The 19,853-nt window shown below is 45.7% G+C and overlaps 1 protein-coding gene across 1 annotated transcript in view; it reads right to left on the minus strand.

The window, feature by feature from the left end:
* Positions 1–1,018: 1,018 nt before the first annotated feature.
* The window catches only part of INPP4B (inositol polyphosphate-4-phosphatase type II B), a 668,171-nt gene continuing 649,336 nt past the window's right edge, over positions 1,019–19,853 (minus strand). Inside the window, exon 21 of the mRNA XM_068279481.1 lies at positions 1,019–1,091. Within this exon, the coding sequence (XP_068135582.1) occupies positions 1,085–1,091 (7 nt within the window). The 3' untranslated portion in view covers positions 1,019–1,084. The remainder of the gene's footprint in view (positions 1,092–19,853) is intronic.

Here is a 19,853-nt window from a genome sequence, read left to right on the forward strand (position 1 = left end):
AGAGCAGCGAAAATACCAGGTATAGTATTTATTTTGTAAAATCTATTGGGCGATATGTTTATTTTGTGCCAAAGCATTCATCTCTGGTTTCCTTTAAGGGCAGATCAGGTTGTTTTGGTGCCCTGACTGGCAGGTGTCTCATAGACGTCTGTGTTAAAGAGAACCCGAGGTGGGCTCTAAGAATCCAATTAGCATACGGAGGCTGGGTCTGCATATAATACCCAGCCTCTGTTGCTATACCACCTCCCCCAGTCCCCCCGCGCTTTGCTATGCCCCATAAAGCAATCACCATGCTGGCGACGGCTGTTTACATGTGAAGTGTCAGTCTGCCGCTCCCTCGCCTCCTCCATAGAGTCAGTCCCCACCCGCGTCCCTTCCCTCCCCGCTGATTGGACCGGCGCTATGGAGGAGGCAGGGGAGCGGCAGACTGACACTTCACATGTAAACAGCCCACTTGGGGACAAGCTGCGTGTGATTGATTTATGGGGGACAGCAAAGTGCAGAGGGGGGCTGGCGGGAAACAGTATAGCAACAGAGGCTGGTCATTGTATGCAGAACCAGCCTCTGTGTGCTAATAGGATTCTTAGAACCCATCTTTTGTTCTCTTTAAATTTTGGTAATTAGGACCCTGTTGCGAGTAGTAGCCAGTAGGCAACTAAATGGAATTTAATGATTGTAGCCAATCGTAGACAAGTTAAACCAGTGTTTGGCACTGTAGGGAGGTTAAGGTTAGACATTATATGGTTGGTTAGTATAGGTGCCAGGTATGCCTATATTTTACTAATAGCGGCATATCTCTGCGCCCAACTGTTGTGGCGGTGCATTAATAAGCACTCCTTTAAGGGTATATGACATCCTGGTTCACATGGTATAAAAAATGGATAGATACTACTCACTGCACCTTTTATTAGGAAACCAAAACTAAGGGTGGGTTATGGTGTTGACGTGACATTGTCCTATCAGTAACAAAACAGTTTTTTACAAGTGGTGTTGAAGGGAGCAGATTCAATATAGAAATGGTCAATACTAAAGCGTTAAAACTTTTCACGGTCTTGTTGTTTTAAAAGGTCCTGTTCATACGTCTTCATATTCTGAAATGAGAAATGTAGCTTTAATAAGCATAAAATGAAGACCGTGCTAACTCAATAGCAAAAGTGATCATTTATACTCCATATTCCTATGCATTTATTATAATCTGATATTAAGTCCCATTGATGAGAATCTGCAGGTTGCATTAACACTCCTGAGTAATTAAAACTCACTACAAGAGTGGAGCATTAACGTCTCAGCCAACTAAAGCCTAATAATACACCTGGAAGTGGAGAGCTGATGGATAATACTTTCAGGCTTTTCTGTTGTGTTTATGTTCCGATGATTGAAATCCCTTCAGCAGAACTGGAAATAAAAATGATTAGTGTGCACACACGGGATCACTTAATGTATTTCCCCTGACGATGGATGCTACCTCTATTTTATCATTAGAAATAGGCCTATAATTCATTCGATTCTGTTCTATAGACAAAGATGGTCTCAAGCACTTTCCATAAATCATCTGTTTACAATTATTCCCGCCAACAGAAATTTTATTAAAATAAAACAGTATTGTCTGTTCGACTGAATTGTGTTCTAAGTAAAAGAAAGTTTGAAACATTAACAGAGGAGACACTAATTATTGCGCCAACATATTGTGCTTCTCGCTTAGGCTGGTTTCACATGGCTGGCTGAGTTGAGAGCTTGCTGCATTGTTCAACCTCTGATTTACCAGCCAACGAGCAGCTTGTGGATGAGTGGCAGCCTTTGAAACCACATGCATGTAAAGGTTTGACATGCAGTCCTGTTACACAACAGCAGGAAATTGCCTTATGCCACATCTGAGCACTGCAATCATGGCCCTCAGGTGAGCTTCTGTGAGACAGATGCCTCCTTACTGCCTGAGTTTCTTGAAAGGGCCAAGCAGGTACACCAGAGCAGGTGACCGAAAGTAAATTCCTGCAGATGCCTGCGTAGGAGGTCTAACAGGGCTAAGCCTACAGTACATTTCATAAACCCAGTAACAAATGATACAACATAATCTAGTGTCCCCTCACCAACGCGCAATACAAAAAAAAATAGAGGTTTCCTTTTAAACCCTGGCAGTCCTGCTGATACCTTTGGCTTTAGTGGTGGCTGAATCACAATCCTGATTACAATTTTTTTTTGGGAGCAGCAGGAGTTGTCGTAGGCCATGGGACCTAGAGGTGGTTTCATAGCAGTCTTTATATTTTTTTGGGGGGGAGCAGCAGGAGTTGTCGTAGGCCATGGGACCTAGAGGTGGTTCCATGACAGTCATTACAGCAAAATTTTAATTTAGTCTGTCCAATCTTCATCGTGAATCAGTGAGAGGGGCCTTGTAATTATCACTGATCCATGACTCGTTCATTTTTATGAACGTTAGTATGTCCACATTGTCTGTGGACAGACGCTTCTGTTGGTCGGTGACCACCCCACCTGCTGCACTAAACACTCGATCAGAAAGAACACTGGCGGCGGGGCATGCAAGAACCTCCATTGCATATTGAGCGAGTTCAGGCCAGGTATCCAGTTGTTTTGTCCAATACTCCATGGGGTCATCATTACTCTCCATATTGTCTGGAGCACTGGCCGACCCCAAGTAATCATTCACCATACGGGCCAGCCGCTGATGGTGACTACTTTGCCCGCTGGTGGTGCTGCTGCTAGAAGGAGTATCTGGCATTCGTTGATAAAATTCCTTCAACATACTCAGCAGTTTCACAGATTGGCTATTGATGCTGCTGCTGGCAGTGGGACCACCAGACCTTTGCTGAGTATGATGAGGCTTGGTAGCTTGGGCCCGGCATACAGGTGAAGGAAACGCATCTTCTACCCAACGAAGAAGGGCATCCCGGATTTGGCTCATCCTTGCGTCTTCTTAGGAGGGAGGTATGAACGTCCGCATTTTCCCCTTGCACCGGGGATCTAAGATAGTGGCCACCCACACGTCGAGCCTTGATTTTAGAGTTTTAATCCGGGGGTCCTTACAAAGGCACTGGATCATATGCGCAGCCATAGGGAAGAGATGTCTGCCATTAATCACCTCTTCCTGGCTGTCAGAACAGTCATCATGCTCCAGTTCCACATCATCAGAATCTTCTTCCCACCCCCAGACAATGGGCTCTTCCGCTTCCACAAGCTCTGTCTCCTCATCCAGGACTGGAGCATGCTCACTCACTCCACTTGACTGACCACTGTTCAGTAGGGCTTCCTCCCCCTGTCTGAGCACTTTTTAAGAGCCTTGTCCAGCATGAAGATAATAGGGAGCACTTCTGATATGGTGCAGTGCTCCTCACGGATCAATTTTGTTGCCTGCTCAAACGGCTCCAAAACTTTACAGACCTGTCCAATCAGCTGCCACTGGTCTCCAGTAATGAAGTCCAGTGGCCCTGTTCTGGAGGAAGATGTCTGAGACAGGTATAGCCTGACCACCATTCGCTGCTCCCACAACCTCTCCAGTATGTGGAGGGTGGAGTTCCACCGCGTCGGACAATCAGAAATAAGCCTGTGCTGCGGCAGGCTATGGCGGCGCTGCAGCAGTTTCAAGGCCGCGGTGGCAGTTGCGGAGCGACGGATGTGGGCTGACGCTTTTCGTGCTGAGGTGACAGCGTCCTTCAACCCATCAAAAGTTCTTAGAAATTTCTGGACTACAAGGTTGAAGACGTGGGCCAAGCAAGGTAAGTGAGTGTAGCCACCTTCCGAAATGGCGGCCAGCACTACACCTGTTTCCAGTTTTCGGGGGGAAAAGCCACTGCCGAATCTGATCCTGTAAGGCTGCAAGGTTTACAGATCCAGTTTGCCTGTTCTCGTTCATGGATTTGAGTTTCAGCACTGTTTGGCATCGATGGTGCTGCAGACCAGTGTAGGAGCAGGACCACTTGCTGGGAGGCTCAGCAACGGCAGACTGGCCTTGGACAGAACAGGTAGCAGAGGGAAGTAGAACAAGCCTCCCCTTCATCCCACGTGACGGCACCACCAACTGAGATGCCCAAGATCTTGCACCCTCCTCAGCAGCACCATGGAGGGTGACCCAATGGGCGGTAAAAGTTAGATACTTTCCTTGCCTATGCCTGCTGCTCCAGCCATCCATAGTGAAGTGCACCTTGCCACCGACAACGTGATCCATAGACCGGCCGACACACTCCACAATGTGCTGGTGAAGGGCAGGGATAGCATTCCTGGCAAAATAATGGCGGCTGGGGATCTGCCATTGTGGAGCAACACTGTTCATCAGTCTGCGGAAGGGGGCACAGTCCACAAACTGGTAGAGCAGCAGCTGTTGGCCCAACAGCCTTGCCAGGAGCGCATTATTTTTCACGACAAACGGATCAGTTGCAGGGAGCATCCGCTTCCTCTGCAACATTTCTGGCACAGAGGCCTGACGCTAGAACATTGGTGATTCAGAGGAAACCAACAAGGGTGATGATGAGATGCTTGCCGAGGTCTGGAGTCCTCTTCCAGCCTGGCATGCAGAGGGATTTGAACTGGAATGGGACTGAGCAGGTTGGATACGGACAGGACGAGTAGAAAAAGATGAGGAGGGGCCTGTTGCCGCTGCTTTTCCTCCACCCATCTTATTGTAATTCTTTACATATTTGAACTCCCATCTGTGGTGGTTGCGCAGATGACTTATCAGCCTTGAAGTGCCGAACCCGGTACCGATTTGCCTCTGCTCACCGATTTACGGCACACAGAACAGACTGCCCTGGATTCATCCTCTTCCAGAACAGTAAAATAATTCTATGCAGGGGATGTGCATGCACGTGGAGCAGTGGTGCGACCTGTTCTAGCACGTCGATGCTCAGCATTGGACTGGTGCGTACTGACAGACGGGAAAGCACTTGCAGGCTGCTGGCCAACCGTCTGCTCTGTTTCATGCTGCTCACGCCTTCTAGTGCCTAATCCACCAGATGGCAACCATGGTGGATCAGCCGCCTCATCATCCAAAACATCATCCAGTTAAACCAAATCACTGGATCCAATAAGTAACTCTTCTGGACCCTCCACTTGGCCATGAAACACCTCTGTAGTTGATTGGTGGTGATGTACATTGGTGGTGACACAAGCTCCCAGTTGTGATGGATTACTACTGGATGAAGAAAACACAGGGGCCATTTCTGTCACCACAGAATCCACCACTTCTTGGGACATTGGTCCCATGGTCTCCTTCAATGCCTCCTCCCAATCCTTCTGCACATCTCTCTCATCGACATAGGTGTGCTTTAATTCTGGAGGAGAGTACTGGGAGGAAGCAACCTCGTCAAGAGAAGCAGCTGCGGTCGGGTTCTGGTCATGAGGAACCTGGCCGCCACTACTGGTACTGTTGCCCCTAGCTTCAAGTTCCTCAGACTGGGTAGAGGGTTCCTGATCTAAATAATCAACAACTCTGTTCGCCTGCTGCTCTGTCAAAATTTTCCTGAGTGCGAATACAGGGAAGACATCTCTAACCAGGGTGGAACGCTTCCTGCTGCTGCTGCCACCCTCAACCTGTTCACGTACTTGACGTGATCCACCAACACCACCATTACTCCATTTTCTTTTAGGAGTGGCAGGAAATTGCTGCTGCTCTCGCTCCATTGCTTTGGGGCCAAAAACTTTATTGGGGAAGGAGTATGAGCGACAGAACCAAAGTAAAATAAATAAAGAAAAGAAATCAAAAACAAAATAAAGAAAAAAAAAACTTGCACTACACTCAACTAATCAATCACCTCTCTCATTCTGTCAAACATTAAGCCTGCGGCCTGGCTGGCTCTGTCTAACGCTCTCCACACAGCAAATACTAGTACACTACACTATAATCTATCACTCAAACTAACAATCTACTGTCACTCTCTCACACATACACCTAGCTAGCTACTACAGCTCACACTCAATCTAATTCTCTCTCACAATCTTTAAAAATACTTTTGTTTTATATACAGTCTTTAAAAAGACTATTGTTTTATGTTGAAACAACTAATATGGGTCTGATTCTCCTCTCTCCAACACCAGACTGAAACCCACAAGCTTTCGTGACTGTCACACCTCTCTTATATACAAAATGGGTGGGATAGCTGATGATAGGTAGCTATGAGCTGGTTGCTAATGTAGTAGGATTGGTTGGTTCTGCACCAATTAGTAGACTAATTGGTGCAGAAATTCCGTTTTTAATGCAGAAATCATCATGTTTTAAAGAGACACTGAAGCGAAAAAAAAATTATGATATTATGATTTGTATGTGTAGTACAGCTAAGAAATAAAACATTAAGATCAGATACATCAGTGTAATTGTTTCCAGTACAGGAAGAGTTGAGAAACTCCAGTTGTTATCTCTATGCAAACAAGCCATTAACTCTCAGACTAAGTCTTAGTGGTGGAGAGGGCTGTTATCTGACTTTTATTATCTCAACTGTAAGTGAACTGTTTACTTTTTCTCTGCTAGAGGAGAGGTCATTACTTCACAGACTGCTCTGAAAGACTCATTTTGAATGCTGAGTGTTGTGTAATCTGCACATATTATAGAATGATGCAATGTTTGAAAAAACACTATATACCTGAAAATAAAAGTATGAGAATATTTTCTTTGCTGCTAATCTTCTAGTAATTATTCATAGTACACAACCAATTCACTATATCATATTTTTTTTCGCTTCAGTGTCTCTTTAAGCTTCTGTGATGGGTCTATCCCCTTCTGATCCTTCTGATTGGCTAAAGCAGCTTTTACACGCTTTTGTTTAACCACATGAGGACCTAGGGCTTTCTACCCCTTAAGGACCGGCCACTTTTTTTCCATTCAGACCACTGCAGCTTTCACGGTTTATTGCTCGCTCATACAACCTACCACCTAAATGAATTTTGGCTCCTTTTCTTATCACTAATAAAGCTTTATTTTGGTGCTATTTGATTGCTGATGCGATTTTTACTTTTTATTATATTCATCAAAAAAGACATGAATTTTGGCAAAAAAATGATTTTTTTAACTTTCTGTGCTGACATTTTTCAAATAAAGTAAAATTTCTGTATACATGCAGCACGAAAAATGTGGACAAACTTGTTTTTGATAAAAAAAAAACCCATTCAGCCTATATTTATTGGTTTGGGTAAAAGTTATAGCGTTTACAAACTATGGTGCAAAAAGTGAATTTTCCCATTTTCCAGCATCTCTGCCTTTTCTGACCACCTGTCATGTTTCATGAGGGGCTAGAATTCCAGGATAGTATAAATACCCCCCAAATTACCCCATTTTGGAAAGAAGACATCTCAAAGTATTCACTGAGAGGCATAGTGAGTTCATAGAAGATATTATTTTTTGTCACAAGTAAGCGGAAAATGACACTTTGTGACAAAACAAAAAAGTTTCCATTTCTTCTAACTTGCGACAAAAAAAATGAAACCTGTCACGGACTCACTATGCTCCTCTCTGAATACCTTGAAGTGTCTACTTTCCAAAATGGGGTCATTTGTGGGGTGTGTTTACTGTCCTGACATTTTGGGGGGTGCTAAATTGTAAGCACCCCTGTAAAGCCTAAAGGTGCTCATTGGACTTTGGGCCCCTTAGCGCAGTTGGGCTGCAAAAAATTGCCACACATGTGGTATTGCCGTACTCAGGAGAAGTAGTATAATGTGTTTTGGGGTGTATTTTTACACATACCCATGCTGGGTGGGAGAAATATCTCTGCAAATGACAATTGTTTGATTTTTTTTTTACACACAATTGTCCATTTACAGAGAGATTTCTCCCACCCAGCATGGGTATGTGTAAAAATACACCCCAAAACACATTATACTACTTCTCCTGAGTACGGCGGTACCACATGTGTGACACTTTTTTGCACCCTAACTGCGCTAAGGGGCCCAAAGTCCAATGAGTACCTTTAGGATTTCAGGATTGTGGCAAAAAATAAAATCTTCTATGAACTCACCGTACTACTAACAGAATACCTTGGGGTGTCTTCTTTCTAAAATGGAGTCATTTGTGGGGTTCCTATACTGTCCTGGCATTTTAGGGGCCCTAAACCATGAGGAGTAGTCTTGAAACGAAATTTCTCAAAATGACCTGTGAAATCCTAAAGGTACTCATTGGACTTTGGGCCCCTTAGCGCAGTTAGGGTGCAAAAAAGTGCCACACATGTGGTATCGCCGTACTCGAGAGAAGTAGTACAATGTGTTTTGGGGTGTATTTTTTACACATACCCATGCTGGGTGGGAGAAATAACTCTGTAAATGGACAATTGTGTGTAAAAAAAATCAAAAGATTGTCATTTACAGAGGTATTTCTCCCACCCAGCATGGGTATGTGTAAAAATACACCCCAAAACACATTATACTACTTCTCCCGAGTACGGCGATACCACATGTGTGGCACTTTTTTGCACCCTAACTGCGCTAAGGGGCCCAAAGTCCAATGAGTACCTTTAGGATTTCACAGGTCATTTTTGTTTCAAGACTACTCCTCACGGTTTAGGGCCCCTAAAATGCCAGGGCAGTATAGGAACCCCACTAATGACCTCATTTTAGAAAGAAGACACCCCAAGGTATTCCGTTAGGAGTATGGTGAGTTCATAGAAGTTTTTATTTTTTTGTCACAAGTTAGCGGAAATTGATTTTAATTGTTTTTTTTCACAAAGTGTCATTTTCCGCTAACTTGTGACAAAAAATAAAATCTTCTATGAACTCACCATACTCCGTACGGAATACCTTTGGGTGTCTTCTTTCTAGAATGGGGTCATTTGTGGGGTTCCTATACTGCCCTGGCATTTTAGGGGCCCTAAACCGTGAGGAGTAGTCTTGAAACCAAATGTCGCAAAACGACCTGTGAAATCCTAAAGGTACTTATTGGACTTTGGGCCCCTTAGCGTACTTAGGGTGTAAAAAAGTGCCACACATGTGGTACCGCCGTACTCAGGAGAAGTAGTATAATGTGTTTTGGGGTGTATTTTTACACATACCCATGCTGGGTGGGAGAAATCTCTCTGTAAATGACAATTGTTTGATTTTTTTTTTACACACAATTGTCCATTTACAGAGAGATTTCTCCCACCCAGCATGGGTATGTGTAAAAATACACCCCAAAACACATTATACTACTTCTCCTGAGTACGGCGGTACCACATGTGTGACACTTTTTTGCAGCCTAGGTGCGCTAAGGGGCCCAACGTCCTATTCACAGGTCATTTTGAGGCATTTGTTTTCTAGACTACTCCTCACGGTTTTGGGCCCCTAAAATGCCAGGGCAGTATAGGAACCCCACAAGTGACCCCATTTTAGAAAGAAGACACCCCAAGGTATTCCGTTAGGTGTATGGCGAGTTCATAGAAGATTTTATTTTTTGTCACAAGTTAGTGAAAAATGACACTTTGTGAAAAAAATAAAAATAAAAATCAATTTCCGCTAACTTTTGACAAAAAATAAAATCTATGAACTCGTCATACACCTAACAGAATACCTTGGGGTGTCTTTTTTCTAAAATGGGGTCACTTGTGGGGTTCCTATACCGCCCTGGCATTTTACGGGCCTAAAACCGTGAGTAGTCTGGAAACCAAATGTCTCAAAATGACTGTTCAGGGGTATAAGCATCTGCAAATTTTGATGACAGGTGGTCTATGAGGGGGTGAATTTTGTGGAACCGGTCATAAGCAGGGTGGCCTTTTAGATGACAGGTTGTATTGGGCCTGATCTGATGGATAGGAGTGCTAGGGGGTGACAGGAGGTGATTGATGGGTGTCTCAGGGGGTGGTTAGAGGGGAAAATAGATGCAATCAATGCACTGGGGAGGTGATCGGAAAGGGGGTCTGAGGGGGATCTGAGGGTTTGGCCGAGTGATCAGGAGCCCACACTGGGCAAATTAGGGCCTGATCTGATGGGTAGGTGTGCTAGGGGGTGACAGGAGATGATTGATGGGTGTCTCAAGGTGTGATTAGAGGGGGGAATAGATGCAAGCAATGCACTGGCGAGGTGATCAGGGCTGGGGTCTGAGGGCGTTCTAAGGGTGTGGGCGGGTGACTGAGTGCCCTAGGGGCAGATAGGTGTCTAATCTGATAGGTAGCAGTGACAGGGGGTGATTGATGGGTAATTAGTGGGTGTTTAGAGGAGAGAATAGATGTAAACACTGCGCTTGGGTGGTGATCTGATGTTGGATCTGCGGGCGATCTATTAGTGTGGGTGGGTGATCAGATTGCCCGCAAGGGGCAGGTTAGGGGCTGATTGATGGGTGGCAGTGACAGGGGGTGATTGATGGGTGATTGATAGGTGATTGACAGGTGATTGACAGGTGATTGACAGGTAATCAGTGGGTTATTACAGGGGAGAACAGATGTAAATATTGCACTGGCGAATTGATAAGGGGGGGTCTAAGGGCAATCTGAGCATGTAGGCGGGTGATTGGGTGCCCGCAAGGGTAGATTAGGGTCTGATCTGATGGGTAACAGTGACAGGTGGTGATAGGGGGTGATTGATGGGTAATTAGTGGGTGTTTAGGGTAGAGAATAGATGTAAACACTGCACTTGGGAGGTGATCGGACGTCGGATCTGCGGGCAATCTATTGGTGTGGGTGGGTGATCAGATTGCCCGCAAGGGGCAGGTTAGGGGCTGATTGATGGGTGGCAGTGACAGGGGGTGATTGATGGGTGGCAGTGACAGGGGGTGATTGATGGGTGATTGACAGGTGATTGACAGGTGATCAGTGGGTTATTACAGGGAAGAACAGATGTAAGTAATGCGCTGGCGAATTGATAAGGGGGGGTCTGAGGGCAATCTGAGCGTGTGGGTGGGTGATTGGGTGTCCGCAAGGGGCAGATTAGGGTCTAATCTGATGGGTAACAGTGACAGGTGGTGATAGGGGGTGATTGATGGGTAATTAGTGGGTGTTTAGGGTAGAGAATAGATGTAAACACTGCACTTGGGAGGTGATCTGACGTCGGATCTGCGGGCGATCTATTGGTGTGGGCGGGTGATCAGATTGCCCGCAAGGGGCAGGTTAGGGGCTGATTGATGGGTGGCAGTGACAGGGGGAGATTGATGGGTGATTGATGGGTGATTGATGGGTGATTGACGGGTGATTGACAGGTGATCAGGGAGATAGATGCATACAGTACACAGGGGGGGGGGGGGGGGTCTGGGAAAAATCTGAGGGGCGGGGGGGTGATCAGGAGGGGGCAGGGGGGAGGGGGGGGATAAAAAAAATAGCATTGACAGATAGTGACAGGGAGTGATTGATGGGTGATTAGGGGGGTGATTGGGTGCAAACAGGGGTCTGGGGGGTGGGCAGGGGGGTCTGAGGGGTGCTGTGGGCGATCTGGGGCAGGGGGGGGAGAAATCAGTGTGCTTGGGTGCAGACCAGGGTGGCTGCAGCCTGCCCTGGTGGTCCCTCGGACACTGGGACCACCAGGGCAGGAGGCAGCCTGTATAATACACTTTGTAAACATTACAAAGTGTATTATACACTTTGTATGCGGCGATCGCGGTGTTAACATCCCGCCGGCGCTTCCGTATGGCCGGCGGGATGTTGCGGCGGGTGAGCGGCGACAGGTGGAGGCGGAGGATCGCGTCACGGATGACGCGATCGCTCCGCCCATGCCCCTACAAGGACCGCCGCCATTTGTCTATACGGCGGTCCTTGCGGGGTGCACTTCTCGGCCGCCATTTGTCAATACGGCGGTCGGGAAGTGGTTAAATTCCGACGGAATTCCGCATAGAAATTCCGCTATTTCCGATTATATAGCTTTTCTGTTCCGGCTCAAAGGATCGGAATTGCCGATTTCCGACCGGAATCACGGAAATCTCCATTCCGCCGAATCCGACGAGCATCCCTACCTTTCCCGGCTCCAGTGCAGGTGCAATAGTGGCTTTCTGGTGGGCTCAGGTGAAAATAGCCGAGCCCGGTCGGGTCTGCTGTACTGCGCAGGTGGATCCTCTGCATAGCATGTGCCATTAGACAGAATCACACATGTTATTGTAAAATAGTACCTCTATCTTTTAGTTGCAGCACAATTCAGGGTCTTATCTATGTGGATTAACTACAGTGTTTTCCAGACACTAAGACACACTTTATCTCCCCCAAAAATGAAGTGGGGGGAGTCAGTGCGTGTTATAGTCTGAGTATGCAGCCAGGTGAACCCCCAAAAGGACCATTAAGTGCAGAGCACCCTCACCAGCCGTGGCTCTGAGTCCTGCATCCTCCTTTCTTTGTTCAACGTGCTCCATTCAGTGCCCTCACCAGCCATGTCTCCGAATCCCGCATCCTCCTGCTTCTTATTTCCAGCATTTGCAGCATTTGGAGTGAGATGAGGCTTTCTCCAGCTATCATCCCGACTATTCCAGTTCTCCCCACTCTCCTTGCTGATGGCAGCCAATAGCATGTCATGTGCAGGGGCATAGCAATGGGGGTGCAGAGGTAGCCACCGCATCGGGGCCTTTGGACCCTCAACTACTGTATTAGCTCTCTATTGGTCCTGTGCTCATAATAATCTCTTCTATAGATACTTTGAATAGAGGTAATCATTAGCAAACTGTTCTACTTCTTTCATCTCAGACACTGTAGTTGCCATTGGCAGGTTTTGGTTTACCATATCAATTGTTATGTATAGAGTGCGTGGGGGTCCCATTGTAAAGCTTGCATCAGGGCCCATAGCTCTTTAGCTACGCCACTGGTCATGTGGCTATGCGGAGTGGGGTGCGGTAGAGTCCAATCTCCTTAAAGAGAACCTGAACTGAAAAGAAAAAGTCAAAATAACCATACACAGGTCATACTTACCTCCTGTGTAGTCTACTCCTCAATCTCTTTCTCCTCTCCTGCATCCCATTTGTCCACTGTGATCAATAGATTTCTCCATTCATCATTTTAAAAATGGCCATTACCCACTAACAGCTTCCTGGTCAGCACACTGTTAAACTGTAATTCACCCACTTGAGCCATAGGGAAACATGGACATCACCTTGCATATTCAGTTGTAACTGACAGCTGCTGATATATAACTGACAGTAACTGGTATATTTCCGTTCTGACAAAATCTTGTCAGAACTGGAAGGGATTACTGTAAGAAGAAAATGATGAGCTTCTGAGAGGAACTGACGGCGAGGTAAGTATGTAATATTTATTTGCAGCTACGTCATGTGTTTATTTTAAATAATTTTCCTCACTTCAAATTCCCTTTAACTCTGTTCACTCCCTATTTTTGCTACACTCTCAATTCCAACTTTTTTTCCTCTCACTCATTTCCTTTTTCTACGGGACTCAGGCTTCCCCTGCTCATTTGCAATGTTTTTGGACACATTTTGCCTGTCAGCCCATTTTCTTTCTACCTCAGCACAGCACACTTTTTTTTACTGATTTACGACCTCATCCTCTAGCACCTGGCACCAGGCTCGGACTGACACACCGAACCACCAATTTTTCCATCGGTGGGCCCCGGCCGCCCCGCATTCTGGGGGCCCCAGAGCTGCGAAGGAGGGGGTCATAGCGCAGTAAGGGGGGAAATTGTGCACAGAACAGTGGGGAGAGGGGGAAGCCTCCCCCCTCCCTCACCTAGGGGCCCCCCTTCCGCTCTCCCCCCCCTCCAAAATTGCAGCCAGCCAGTGGCAGCAGCGGGGAATAGCTTACCGGCATGAGATCCATAGCTCTGCGTGCCGCTGGCTGGTCTGGTCTCCTGCACTGCACTGACCAATCACACTCTCGCAGTATTTCCTGTGAGAGCATGATTGGTCAGTGCAGTGCAGGAGACCAAACCAGCCAGCGGCACGCAGAGCTATGGATCTGATCATCCCAATAAGTGATTCCCCGCTGCTGCCGCTGGCTGGCTGCAATTTTGGAGGGGGGAGCGTGGAAGGGGGGCCCCTAGGTGAGTAAGAGGGAGAGGCCTCCCCCCCCCTACCCGCTGCTCTGTGCACAATTTCCCCCCTTCCTGCGCTGTGCCCCCCTCCTTCTCAGCTCTGGGGCCCCACTAACTGGGGACCTGCCTTGGTGGGGATATCTGCCGCGAATCTGATTGTATTTTGTGGGGATATCTGATGCCAATCTAATTGCATTTTGTGGGGATAACTTCCGCCAATCTGATTGTATTTTGTTGGGAAATCTGCTGCCAATCTGATTGCATTTTGTGGGGATATCTGCCGCCAATCAATTTTCATTTTTTGGGGATATCTGCCGCCAATCTGATTGTATTTTGTGGGGAAATCTGCCGCCAATCTAATTGCATTTTGTGGGGATATCTGCTGCCAATCTGATTGTATTTTGTTGGGAAATCTGCCGCCAATCTGATTGCATTTTGTGGGGATATCTACCACCAATCTATTTGCATTTTGTGGGGATATCTGCCGCCAATCTAATTGCAATTTGTGGGGATATCTGCCACCAATCTAATTGTATTTTGTGGGGAAATCTGCCGCCAATCTAATTGCATTTTGTGGTTATATCTGCGGCCAATCTGATTGTATTTTGGTGGGAAATTAGTTGCCAATCTGATAGCATTTTGTGGGGAAATTTGTCGCCAATCTGATAGCATTTTGTGCGGATATCTGCCGCCAATCTATTTGCATTTTGTGGGGCTATCTGCTGCCAATCTAATTGCAATTTGTGGGGATATCTGCCACCAATCTAACTGTATTTTGTGGGGAAATCTGCCACCAATGAAATTGCATTTTGTGGGGATATCTGCCGCCAATCTAATTGCATTTTGTTGGGATATCTGCCGCCAATCAGATTGTATGTTGTGGTGAAATCTGCTGCCAATCCGATTGCATTTTGTTGGGAAATTTTCTGCCATTTGACTACTTGATGAATTATCATGAGGCATGTAACTACTTGATTATTTTATCTAAAATGTATCTGGTCAGACCTAATGTCTGTGAGTAACACCACTACTTATTTTGTGTTTTTTTTGTTTTTCTTAAGTCTGCCCATGACTCATCATGACCACGCCGATGATTAATGTGGACATATCCCTATTGGAGACTGTCCTCAGAAGTGCTCACAATCTATTCCCTACCGTAAAATCATGCACAGATCTTTCTGATGTTTCAGGAGTACCTGCATTGTTTACACATGCACTTGCACTTTACCCCTCTGAGCTGAATCAATTCATTATTTATTTACACAATCCGTTGTTTTGGTTTATTCTTATCATTCTGTATGCCCTGTGTATCTTGATTATTGGCACGTCTAGTACATTAATGTATAACTTTGTGTCATCACCACATAGTTCTTGTGTTTTTAAGGTTTTTAGCATCTTGTCTTATAAAGTTAATTTTTAATATTGATCTGTGGTTTGTTGCTCCACAAGATGCCCCTGCACTATGGATGCATTAGGTCTTTTTTTCCTGTTTTTTGCCCTCTAAACCTAGGTGCATCTAATGTCCAGGAGCTTCTTATAGTCCGAAAAATATGGTATGTGTGGATTTCCACAAAACTTGAACAGTTGGTGGGTCATGAGGACATGTTTAAAAAACACTGCTTTAACCTCCTGGGCGTTTCAATTCTCCCCTAATTTCTGCCCAAAAAAGTCTATGGAATTTTCCATTGAATATTTTTTTTTTATATTTCAGGCCTGTAACTTACCAAATCATTACCAAACAAGGTTCTAGTGCTTATCCTAAGCATAATAAAATAATACAACACGAAAATCATGGCAAAAAAAAAACATTTAATAGTAACATTACGTAAACAGAACAGCAGTTGCAGCACAAAAAGTATTGACACGTCAATACACTTCCTGAGTATGAAATATTTTAAAGCAAGGGACAGCACAAAGTCCCACATCACAATCAGGGCAGTAAAAGCGGGTCTCCTTGCGCACCTTTTTTCCATTCGGCCCCCTCTTAGAGCAGCACACCACGCACATGCGGGTAGGTGTTGCTTTGCGCTCAGTGGGTGGCACGTGCTCTACAAAATGACGTCCTGTGAGTCGCATTGGATTTACGACATAGGAGGCACGACGTCCTGGTCTATTCGCCTCAGTTTGTGTTTGCTGATGTAGTAAGAATATTTCCTCACAAACCTTCAAAATGTAGTCACAGTGAGGAAGAGGCCTATCATTTTGTTTCTTATAGAGGACATAAGAATTCCAAAGACACTGCTCCACCAGATGTCTAAAGATTTTCTTGTAATATTTGCGCTGCTGTTTGCGCACAACGGGGTAGAATGTTAGGCACTGGTCAGCACGGTCCACCCCACCCATTGTCTGATTATAATCCAGAATGACCTGGGGTTTCTGGATTGTCTTCCCAGCACGATTCTTGGCTGCAGCAGTGTCAGTGTTATGGACTGTGGACAAAAGGAAAACATCTTTCTTGTCCTTCCAGCGGAGGGCCATCAGTTTACCCTTCTGCCATGCCACAATTTCCCCTGGCTTCAGCTTCTAAACAGAAAAGGCTGATGGCAGATCGCGACGGTTAGGCCGGACAGTGCCGTATGCATCAGTCTTGTGTCTGATGAGGTATTCATATAGTTCAGGGGAGGTGTAGTAATTATCTGTGGTCAGGCAATATCCCTGACCAAGAAGCGGTGAAATGAGGGAGAGGACAGAGGCGGATGCAAGGCCAAACTGGCTGTAGCTGGGGTCAAATTGTGTGCCTTTGCCAGTGTATATAATGGCATTCCAAATATATCCGGAATTAGATTCGCATAATCGGAACGATTTTTTCCCAAATCTGGCACGCTTGGAAGAGATGTACTGTTTCCAAGCAAGTCTCCCCTTATACGCCATTAGGCTCTCATCCACGCTTACGTCTCGTTCTGGAACATACACGGACTGAAATTTGCGTATGACCATTTGAAATAGGTCGTAGATCTTCCACAGTTTGGGGGCAGGATGGGTGGCCTCATCAAAGGTCTCATTATTCATGAAATGCAGGTTTTTCATGATGAGGCTAAATCTGTTTTCCGACATGACAGTCCCAAAAAAAGGTGTAGCAATCAGTCGGTTGGTGCTCCAATATGTTGTCTGGCGGGGTTTCCCCACAATCTCCTGGAGGATGAGGATGCCCAGGAACAGCCACATCTCATCCTGGGTGACTGGTTCCCACCTTTTTCCCCTAGCAAACCTCCTGAATGGACCAGGCTGCTGTTCCGCATAGCGGTTAGTTTCCTCCACTATATTTTGGATTATGGCCTCGTCCAAAAAAAGTTTCAAATAGGCCAGGGGGTTAGGGTCACAGGGAACTTTTTGGCCAGGTTCGCCTGTAAATGGGAATCGCGGGGGGGGGGGGGGGGCAGGATTATTCTGGGTAGGGTCTATAGCGATCCATGTGCGGATGTTCTCAACCTCTTCGGTGAAGTCATCGCTGTCAGACTCTGAGTCAGATGATGACATGTTCGCCACATAGCTGTCACTTGAGTCTGAGAATAACAGCTGCTCATCCTCGCTGTCATCAAACTCCTGCATCAGGGTTCGCGGGGAGAGGCGTCTACGGGAGCTGGAAGCCATTACAGGGCAGGCGGCAGAAAAAACGTAGTCGTTATTCGGAGCAAGGGTCAATCCAGGTGGCAATCAAAGCGTCATCGTTATCCAAAACCAAGGGTCAAATCCAGGCGGCAATCAAAGCATTGTCGTTATCAAAAGCAAGGGTCAAATCCAGGCGGCAGTCGATAGAATAGTCGATAGTCCAAGCAAGGGTCAAAACCAGAAAAATCAGCAGAAATATCAGTGCAAGTGTCACCAGCAAAATCCAAACAGCAAATGGTGTTTTTTTTTTCTTTGTGTCATTTTATTTATAGTGTTTCAAACTTGTTATTTTTTACTGTGTATTGGATTGGATACATGTGTATTCAATCCAATACAAATTCAAATTTACCGCCGCGCCCCCTAGCGTCGACTTCACGTGCGACGTCATTGCGTATGGCTAGCGGAAGGAGACGCGAAAGGAGGAGGGACCGGAGGGGACCAGAGGACGGGATCGGTGGCCCAGAGGACGGGATCGGTGGCCCAGAGGACGTGATCGGAAGGCCCAGAGGACAGGATCGGAAGGCACAAGAGGGTGGAGGGAACCGGAGGGGACCGCAGGACGGGATCGGAGGGCGGGATACGAAGGCTCAGGACGACCAGAAGGCATCAGAGACACTGGGGACCGTCCGGAGAACGGGGACTGCGCACCCTGTACCAGGGCAACCCATGGTAAAGTGCTGGGAAACTTTTTTTTTTACCCCGACACTGTATCGGGATTATCTAAATGGGCATTTCTTTTCACCCCGATGCAGTGTCGGGATTATCTGCCAGAGGGTTAAAGGCACTAAAGAAATTTAGTTCATTAGGCCTAAAAAGCTTTGGACAGGTAAACCAAGCTTTCTATAAGCACATCAAAGATATTAGGTTTTCATAGCTGCACACCTTAAAGCAAACCTGAAGCTAAAATAATCTTGTGAGATAATGAATTGTATGTGTAGTAAAGCTAGAACTAGAACCTTAAGGCCCATACACACGTCGGATTTTTCAGAACGACGGGTAGTTTGAATGTCCCATCGTTCAGTCGTCCGCACGCCAAATCGGGCGTGTGTACAGTCCGTCGTTCGGGTGATAAGACTGGTCTTGAGCAATCCACCAGGCGGATCGTTTAAAATCAGTCTTATTGTTCGCAAAAATCTGACGTGTGTATGGGCCTTTAGTATCACAGATGAGTCTCATATTGTTTCCAGTAGAGGAAGAGTTAAACAACTTCGGTTGTTATCTATGCAAAAGAGCTTCTCTGAGCTCTTTGACCCACTGGGTCGAAATACAGTCCTGTTTTCTGCAGCACTAAAACATCCATAAAACAGTGAGAGACAGTTTGCGATAATAGAATAGAATAGAATAGAAAATCTTTATTGTCATTGTAACAACCGAAATTGTACAACGAAATTCTTAAGTGCAATTTTCCAGCAAAAACTGGAAAAGGTTTTACCCCAGGAAAGTTCAGTCATTATTTCTGCTTTGTTTTATAGCTTAAAAGACAGGGGCCCATATGCAATTCGCTTTTTCTCCTTAGTTTTTTCCAAGTTTATATTTTCACACCTTGACAATAAACTGCATTCTAAACCTTCAGCAAGCAAGAAAGTACTCTAAATAATTCTGACAGTACTTTTTCTTCTAGTTTTTGTACTTTTTCAATTGTGAAGTGCTGGACCATGTGTTATCACTCCCAATAGAAACATGCAGCAAGCCTTCACTATTAGCAGCGACATATGATTCCTGCTTGGCCAGCAAGTGGATTTCCTCAGTTTTTCCACCTCCCAGTCCAACACTGGAAACCACAACTTTTTACACAAACCTTTAATCAATTTTCAAACACATTCCAAATGCATACGCAATACAAGAGATTGAACCATATTATTTTTTTCTTGTCTTTTCTAGCCAATTATTCTTAGTAAACATTTTCAGGTTTTCCGCTGAAACATTTTTACAAGTTAGAAAATGCAGAAGCAGGTATTTTTTCCCCCAGAGTTCCACTAATTCCATATTATCTTCCACAGGTGTGTGTAAGGTGGGATAAGAAAAATGAATTTGCTGGAAAATACAGTGCGGTCTGAATATAACACTGATGTACAGGCATAACACGGAAATGAGAAGAAGCAGACTCGGAGAAGGAAGCGATTACACAGCACATTCCAGCCTCAGGAACACACAGGGAAGATGCGCATTCTGCTACTTCATTAAACATCCTTGTATATTGAACTGTGTACTTTACTATCTGGTGGAGAGCTGCTTGCTTATGGAATGGAAGAGATGATGGAATTGAGCAGATGTAAAACCATTACAGAGAACATGATGCACAACTGAATACACACGGTGCTGCACTGCATAATACTTACTACCTGCAAATAAAACTTGTTAACACTAAACTAAAAATGTGAAGACAC

This window comes from Hyperolius riggenbachi, chromosome 1 (assembly GCF_040937935.1).
Source record: "Hyperolius riggenbachi isolate aHypRig1 chromosome 1, aHypRig1.pri, whole genome shotgun sequence".
In the NCBI taxonomy this organism is placed as follows: domain Eukaryota; kingdom Metazoa; phylum Chordata; class Amphibia; order Anura; family Hyperoliidae; genus Hyperolius; species Hyperolius riggenbachi.